General features: G+C 51.5%; 1 protein-coding gene across 2 annotated transcripts in view; it reads right to left on the bottom strand.

The window, feature by feature from the left end:
- Positions 1-6,272: 6,272 nt before the first annotated feature.
- Positions 6,273-8,933, bottom strand: part of MIS12 (MIS12 kinetochore complex component) — a 5,248-nt gene continuing 2,587 nt past the window's right edge. For both annotated transcript variants that reach the window (XM_039254496.1, XM_039254495.1), the window contains exon 2: positions 6,273-8,056. In XM_039254496.1, coding sequence (XP_039110427.1) covers positions 7,399-8,019 — 621 coding nt within the window. In that variant the 5' untranslated portion in view covers positions 8,020-8,056 and the 3' untranslated portion in view covers positions 6,273-7,398. The remainder of the gene's footprint in view (positions 8,057-8,933) is intronic.

Here is an 8,933-nt window from a genome sequence, read left to right as displayed (position 1 = left end):
GCGCGGGTGCTGGGGTGCGCGGGGTGCTAGGGTGCGGGGGGTGCGCGGGGTGCTGGGGTGCTGGGGTGCGCGGGTGCTGGGGTGCGCGGGGTGCTGGGGTGCGCGGGGTGCTAGGGTGCTGGGGGTGCGGGGGTGCGCGGGGTGCTGGGGTGCGCGGGACGGCTCCGTGGCGTTGGGAAGTGTCGGCGGCTTCATCCCGACCCCGAGCGGGGACCCATGGGACCCAAGCGAAGGGCGTGGGGTGTCTGTCATTGGCGAGAAATCATGGCGGCAAACGACCCGACTGCTAGCTGGTTTCCATCTCGGGCCCAAAAGGCCTAACAGCAAACCCACCCCGGCATCTTATTCACGCATCTCCCCTTTATTCATGGATGTCAAATGGCATCGACCCGGGCCCCTCCTCCCCCGGATGCGTCTGAGGCTCGTCTTTCCTCCCGTGAAATAAATCCCGGATTCAGTCTCCAGTGTATTCAGTTGTCCGTTAATCTGCAGCTGCGCAAGGCGGCTGCCTGGCTTCCCGTTGGGCCGGCTTCACCCAGTGGCCCTCACGGCTCCCCCCGACCCGTGTCCCCCCAGCCTCAGCCCATCCTCAGCCAAGACGCAACACCTCCCTCCACGGAGTAGCCACACAGGCCTCTCTGGGCACCTGTCCGGTAGCAGGGTCCCGCGACAGCAGCCTGTGACCGTCCCCTTGCAGCGTACCTACTGCCCCAGTATTTAGTCCCTGCTGGCCTCCGTCATCAGGACACTTCTGACCCTGTGCAGTCCCCTCCTGCCCACTAAGCTCTAGAATTGGCCCTGAGCGGATTCACCCAGCTTGTCTCCACAGGCCGGGGCACCTGTGTTTTTCCAACTTTCAGTCTTGGACATTGGATCTTCTACTGGCTTTTTTTTTTTTTTAACGATTATTCATTTTTGAGACAGTTGGAGGCAGAGCGCAAGTGAGGGAGGGGCAGAGAGAGAGGGACACAGAATCCGAAGCCGCTGCAGGCTCCACACGACCCCGAGAGCCCCTCACTATACAGCCCTTCTGCATAGGTGACTACTCAGGGTATGATCTCTTAATACTCTTCCCTTCGGCTAATCCCCTGAGAGTGGACGCCCCCCTTCATTGCCAAAGCCAGACCCCCCATTTCGACCCCAAATCCCAGCATTTGGCTCCCGTGACTAGATCCTGTTGCGTCTACAAGCTGATCATAGTCTTCGGTAGTCTCCCAAATGTCCAGGCCCATCTGATCCCCTTATTTCAGGATTGTGTCATTCCCCGAAAACTATGATTCTTACCACCGATCTGACGTCGTGCTCCAGCCTTTCTTAACATTCACCCGTTTGCTGCTGTCCTCAGTATGAAGCTCACCCCATCCCCTAAGTGAATGGCTTTCTTTCCAAACCCCCATAGTCTCCCCAATTAGCTTACTTTCCCCCTATACCTTGAAATTCCTGAAATTCCCCATATCCCCTTGAAATGTCTGATTCCACTGAGCTCCAATGCTTGGCTCATACTTTCTAACCTGATATTAAAACTCCAATTCTCTGGGGCTCCTGGGGGGCTCAGTTGGTTAAGCGTCCGACTTCGGTTCAGGTCATGATCTCACGACTCTTGGGTTCGAGCCCCGCGTCGGGCTCTGCTGATGACAGCTCAGAGCCTGGAGCCTGTTTCAGATTCTGTGTCGCTCACTGACCCTCCCCTGCTCACTCTGTCTGTATCTCTCTCTCTCTCTCAAGAATAAATAAAACATTTAAAAAAATTTTTTTTAAATTCCAATTCTCTCACACCATCATGTGAACTGTCAGCAATCACTTTGTGTCTGACCCGGCCACTCTGCCTCTTATGCAGTTTAAATACTCCACAATATCTGAGTTACTGCTCCCCTATTTTGAGCTCCTGATTGTCCCCCTATTTCTGGGCTTCCAATACGATGTTTCCTTGTCCAAAATATCCAGCTTCTCCCCTCAAGTACTAATGGGCAGCCTTTAGGGCTCAACTGTAAAAACAAATGGATTCATTTTGGGGGATCCTCTGCCATGTTGCTCAAGAACCAAATCCTAGAGGGGCTTAGTGACGCAGAAGGGTCACGTGCCCACATCTGGCCAGAGGCGCAGGAGGTGGTTTCACACGCACTCTCAGGAGGAGAGCATGCTATAGGAAAGAGACAGTTTCCCTGAGGAAAATCGAAGTCGCCGCAACCATGGAGGCTGGGCAGGCACACATAACTAGATGTCCGGTAAATGGACTCCTAGCAGATCACACATGATGGTGGCAGAGATGACTATGTGGGGCAGCTCGGTCCTTTTCTGTGTCGGGCTGTGGCGGGGGGGGGGCGCAGATACACAGAGACAGTGGACAGTGGCTTCTGAATGCCACGGACACTAGGACCTTTCCGCTGGGGGAGACAATCGGAATTTAGCCGTGCGGGACATAGCAGCTCAGCTTGGGAGGACTCGTGAATTAACTTTTTAAGCATCTCATTGTTTCTTAGGAATCTAGCACCGGAGATAGTGATGAGCAAAACAGATACGACTCTCACTCTCAGGGAGCGCACGTTGGTCCCTGCGGAACTTACCGTGTGACAGGTTTCGCGTCTTCTGTAGCTGGAATTCTCACAGCCCCGTGAGGCGTTTAATTCCTCCATTTTGCAAAATGAGGACACAGACAGGTGAAGTGATTGGCCCCAGGTCACAAGACCGGTGACGGCTGTAGATGAACCCGGGAATCGTCTCTGGAGTGTATACTCTTATTTTTACTAGCATAATTGAGATGTAACTCACCTACCACAGAACTCATTCAAAGTGTATAATTTGGGGGCACCTGCCTGGGTGGCTCAGTCAGTTTAGCATCTGGCTTTGGCTCAGGTCATGATCTTGCTGTTCATGGGTTCAGGCCCCGCGTCGGGCTCTGTGCTGGCAGCTCAGAACCTGGAGCCTGTTTCAGATTCTGTGTCTCCCTCTCTCCCTCAAAGACAAATAAATGTTAAAAAAATTTTAATAAAAAATAAAGTGTACAATTTGGGGGCGCTTCGGGAGTCTAGCTCAGGTTTTGTTTTGTTTTGTTTTCCAGCTCAGGACTTGATCTCCGGATCCTGAGTTCAAGCTCCATGTTGGGCTCCATACTGGGTGTGAAGACTACTTAAAAAAAATTTTATAAAATGTACAGTTCAATGGCTTCCATATATTTACATAGTTCTGTGGTCACCATCATAATCAATGTAAGGATATCTCATTATTGCCACACCCCTCCCCCGCCCCCCTCCAGCCCCACCCCCGCCCTAGGCAACCACAAATGGACTTTCTGTCCCTCCAGGTTTGACTGCTCTGCACACTTCATGGAAATGGGATCATACATACAGGGTCCTTGGGGACCAGCATCTTTCCCTCAGCATTTTCCAAGCCCATCCCCGCTGCAGCGGGAATTCGTGCTTTGCTTCTATAGTGGAGCAACACCCCGTTGTGTGGACACGCCACATTTCACATGTCCGTTAGGTGGGCTCGTTGGGCTTGTTTTCCACTTTTTGGCTACCATGAATAAAACTGCTCTGAACATTCTGGTACAACTTTTTGTGTAAGTGTGGACATGGGCGGGATTGCTGAGTCATGGTAACTTTCTGTGTGACTGTGGGAGAAACTTCTAGATTCTTTCCCAAAGTGGCTGTACCTACCATTTTACATTCTCACCAGAAGTGTAGAGGGTTCCATTTTCTCCACTTCCTTTCCAAAACTGAAGCTTTATTTTTTTTTTTTTTTTTTTTTTTTTTTGAGAGAGAGAGAGAGAGAGAGAGACAGCGCGCGAGTGCACAAATAGGGGAGGGGCAGAGAGAGAGAGAATCCCAAGCAGGTTTCGAGCTGACAGTGCGGATCCTGATGTGAGGCTCAAGCTCACAAACCGTGAGATCATGACCCGGGCCGAAATCAAGAGTCAGACACATAACTGACTGAGCCATCAGTAAGGCGTCCCCTTACCTTTTTCTTTTTTATTTATTTTTAATGTTTTTATTTATTTCTAGGAGAGAGAGAGAGAGAGACAGCGTGAGCAGGGGAGGGTCAGAGAGAGAGGGAGTCACAGACTGAAACAGGCTCCAGGCTCCGAGCTGGCAGTCAGCACAGAGCCCGACGCGGGGCTCGAACCCACGAACCGCGAGATCATGACCTAAGCGAAAGTCGGACGCTTAACCGACTAAGCCACCCAGGCGCCCACCTTTTTCTTTTTTAAGACATAACCTTAGTGTGTATGAAGTGGAATCTTATCGTGGCTTTGATCTGCACTTCCCTGATGGCAATGATGTTGATAGATCTTTTCCTGGGCTCACCAGCCAAGTGTCTACCTTCTTTTCAGATCCACCACCCATTTTTTTTTTTTTTTTTTTTACAAATAGTTTATTGTCAAATTAGTTTCTACATAACACTCAGTGCCCACCACCCATTTTTAAAATTGGGCTGCCTGAAAAAATACAAAAACAAAAAAAGGTGGGGGCACCTGGCTGGCTCGGTAGGTAAAGCCTGCAGCTCTTGACCTTGGGGTCGTATATTTGCAAAGTGTTCCTACCATTCTGTGCACTGCCTTCTAACTTTTGTGACAATGTCTTTGAAGTACAAAGGTTTTTGAATCTTTGCTTTTTAAGTAATCTCTACACCCAGCATGGGGCTCGAACTCACGACCCTGAGATCAAGAGTCGTTCGCTCCTTGGACTGAACCAGCCAGGCACCCCAACTAAGTTCTTTTGATCTTTCATCTTGAAGATATCATTGATCTATTTTTTTCCCCTTTGCTGCGTTTTGGTGTCCTAAAAAACTACTGCCTAATCAAAGATGAGGAAGAGTTATGCCCATGTTTTCTTCCAAGCATTTTTATAGTTTTAGCATTTATATTTAGATCTTCGATCCATTTTGGGTTCACTTTTATACAATGGTGGGAGATAGGCGTCCAACCTCAAACACCAATGGCCAATGATGCATGTCATGAAGCCTAAATACAAACCCAAAGGAGGGGGGTTGGAAAGCTTCCACACATGGCCACGCTGGGCCCAAACCCGTGGGGACAAAACCCCTTCGTTTGGGATCTCACCCTATATCGCTTCATCTGGCTGTTGATTCATACGTCCTTTGTAATAAACAAAGTTCGGTGAGCCACTCTAGCAAATTAATTGAGCCCGAGGAGGGGGTCATGGGAACCTGTGATCGACAGCCAGTTGGTCGGAAGCAGAGGCGAGGCACCGGGCCTGTGACGGGCATCTGAAGAGGGGGCGGCCGTGCTGGATGGGGAGTATGTCACCACATTGTACATACGGTCAGAACGGAGTTGAATTGTAGGACACCCAGGTGGTGCCCCAGAATTCCTGGATGGTTTGGGGACCCCCCGAGCCCATGCCCACACGCACATCGGAACTGAGCGCAGAGCGTCTTACGTGGTGGTCCCTTACTGGGAGCGCTGACAATACTTCTCCATCTCCGGCCCTCCATCTTGTTCGTGTTCACCCCACGACCCTTCCTGCGGCCGCATGTTCCCGGCCCCGTGGAGGCTGATACACATCCCTTAGACCACCAGCTTTCAGATGCTGCTTCCTTAATAAGCAGCCTCCCTTCTTCTGGGTATGAATATGCGAATGTGCTAGTTAACGAGGTGTATTGGTCTCCCGTGGTAACACGTAACTTGAAACAAGAAACAAAAGATGCGCACTCCCTCCCGGGTCTGGAGGCCAGAAATCCAAAATGCGGGGGACATACGCCCTCTGGAGGCTCTAGCGGGGATCTGGTCTCTGCCTCTGTGAGCCGGCTGCTGGCATCTGGGCTTGGGACACATCGCTCCCGTCTGCCGCCGCGGCCACACTGCCTCCTGGCCTCGCCCCCAATCTCCCCGTGTCTCTAACAAACACACCGGCTGTTGGATGCACGCCCCGGCACAGATAATTCAGGATGCTCCCCTCGTCTCCGATCATAGTTAGTCCCACTAAAGACCAGTTTTCCAAAAAAAAGCATTTTAGGAATTCCTAATTCCAGGAATCAGGACACGGCCATGCGTTTGGGGGGATCACCATCTAGCCCTCTGTACTAGAAGGTTTTAAATAAACTACAAACATGAGGCACCGGGCTGGCTCAGTCACTGGAGCACATGACTCTTGACCTTGGGATCATGAGTTCAAGCCCCATGTTGGGCGTAGTGGTTACTTTAAATAATAATAGTAAGCTACAAATGCAAAAAAAGAAAACTTTCATTCGGACAAAAGGTCATACTGAAGAAGGAAATATGACATTATAGACAGCAGAGATTCGAAACTAAAGCCTTTAAAATATATGCATTTAATGTACAGGACTGGCAAAGACTTTTGGATAATAAACATATTCCAGGTAAACACAGGCATCTTAAGTCTATGAATCTTTAATTGCAAATATTAATGCCCTGAGTTCCTCTTCTATATAAGGAAGCAACTCAAATCCCGTTCTTTAGGAAGACACGGAGGGCAGGAAACACCTCAATAGCAAGTATCGCTACCCGTCCTCTCTCTCTGGGGGAGAGGACATTTTACACCGATTAATTACAGAAGTATTAGACTCCACGAAATTTACGCCCAAGACACAGCTAAAATTTCCCACCGTGGGCACTAAATATTTGATGCTTAGGAGTATGAATAAATATGTTAATTAAATATTAGGCACAGGGCAGATTCCAAATCTAACTGACGTATGAAAATAAATGATAAAAATACCTAGCAGTCAATTCATATAAACCTCGCTATTGGCCATGTTCCGGGTTTCCCTCGCTGTTCCCGAGATCCGCCGGGGCTGTGTCCACGCTCTTCCACTGCTGGGCTCCCGGACGGCAAGGTGTCTCACGTCACTGAAAGCCTGATCACGGGAGGGATTTCTTTCTGGAACAAAACCAGCTTCTTTCCTCTTGACTAAAGATCCCGGGTGTGTTTTCTACTCGCTTCTGTGCATTAGTGAAGTTCCCCACGGAAGACACAGTGGTGGCCAAGAGCGGGCAGTCTGTGCTGGCTCTCGCTCGCTCGCTCGCTCTCTCGGGGTGCAGCGGCTGGGTCGTGACGAAGCCACCACTTCACCTTTTCTCATCTGATCGCATCCGGAGAGGACGTCAAGAGGCTCGAGGTTACGCAGGACTCATGACCAAGGCGGAACTTTTCCAAACATCCCTGACCGGCCAAGGCGCTTGTGCCTCTTCAGTCACGGTCCCCAGTGAGCGGTTACTGAACCGGGGACCCCTTCCCACGTGCTAAGTCTCTGAGGAACAGAAGCTCCAGAGAGCAGTCCCGGCGAGTGTGGAGACAGCTCGGGAGGCGCACCTAAACAGGACGGTGCGGACGACAAGACAGAGGGACAAAGAGAATTCGAGAAATGTACAGTGAGACCACCCTTGACGTCCATCCCACTCCTGTTACCACCTAGAAATTAAGAAACTTTCAGTCTTTTGCCTTCCCTTTCCACGTCGTCCCTAATACTCTGCAGTTTTCTGGAGTTCTGGACCAGGAGCGCCAGGCTCTCCCTGAAGTCACTAGCCCCCTGATCTCGGCCAACGCCGTCCAGCTCATCGAACAAAGCCAAGGTCTGCCTGAGTTTGTCCTGAACGATCTTTTGTTCCTCCAGTTCTGCGAGAAGGGCCTGCTGGGCGCACACTTCAGTCCTGTATTTCTCCTGCAGCTCTTCAATTTCTTTCTGGAGAAGCTGGAATTCCTCCTCGCTGCAGGGGTGCGTCTCCTGGGCTTTATCTTCCGGAAGCAAGATGTGCGGGGGGATGCGCAAAACCAGCTGCAGAAACAGCTGCTCCATCTTGCCGAAGAGGCTGTCAAACCGTCCTTTCATGAAGCCGAGAAACTTCTCCGTGCACTTCCGGATCTGCACGGGGCTGACCTCGCAGCCCGGGACGCCCTCCAGCTTCTTTAGGATCACCTGCTCCACGGCCTGCATCACCTCAAACAGGCAGTCCTGGAAGGCGATGTAGACCCTGAGCATGCACGTCTGCGGCGTGAAGCCGAAGAACTGGGCCTCGTAGCTCATCGGCTCCACGGACATCTCGGCTGCTCGCTGTGCCACTTCCGCGCCGAGAAACCTGCAAACGTCCACAGGAGAAAGTCCATCTGGGTGAGCGATCACCTGACAGAAGGAGCGGATCCCGTCACAGGGAGCCAGGAGCAAGCAAGCAAAACAAAACCCAAGGAGTCTGTGCTCCCTGATGGGGCCCGGCTCACCCTCAACAGGATACAAACCCTGCCGCCCGGAGACTCTTCCCCTCCCGCCTCATTAACGAGGGCTCTGGGCTGGGGCTCGGTCTCCTGAACTCTGTCACCATCCCGGACGATGTTCATGCCTGGACAGATGGCCTAAGACTGTTTCTGGAGTTTCAATGGCCTCTGTCTCCACTCTTTTCTCACCCGGCCTCTGCTACTGGTGACCCCTCCCCAGCAGCTGCTGTTGTGACCACGACCTCGTGTGCCTTTCTCCAGCTCCCCCCTTCACCTCGGCCTTCGAGGCCCTCAGCGCTGGGGTCCGCTTCCTTGCTCCGTCCCGCCGCCCCCTCCACGTAGCCTCCTCCATCGAGCACTCCAGCCACACCCCTGCCAATGTACTCAACCCCCCCCATCCTACCAACCCAGTCATCTAAAAACCCCAGCTGCCCGCTGAGTGGGCCTCCTGCCAGCTTCACAACCACGACCTGATTTTTCAAGGGTCTGGGGGTCATTCCTTTCGAGTGTAAACATCTAGGAAAACAGCACTCGGACCCCCGTCACTATGGGGGTTTAACCAAGGCACCCTTTTCTGAGCTGTAACAATACGCTTATTCTAGAGATGGGAGCAGCCTCCATATTCCTTCAGATAAAGGCAGTTAGCTCCAACAAACGGCTAGATCAACTACCAGGTGAATTCAGGAGAACCTTCGTGAAAGAATTTGAAGCAAATGGTGCAGGCCAATCTTTTTTTTTTTTTTT

Source organism: Hyaena hyaena, unplaced genomic scaffold (genome assembly GCF_003009895.1).
Source record: "Hyaena hyaena isolate Hyena2069 unplaced genomic scaffold, ASM300989v1 scaffold_492, whole genome shotgun sequence".
Taxonomy (NCBI): domain Eukaryota; kingdom Metazoa; phylum Chordata; class Mammalia; order Carnivora; family Hyaenidae; genus Hyaena; species Hyaena hyaena.
The sequence above is the reverse complement of the archived record's forward strand: the minus strand, read 5'-3'. Positions and strand labels throughout refer to the sequence as shown.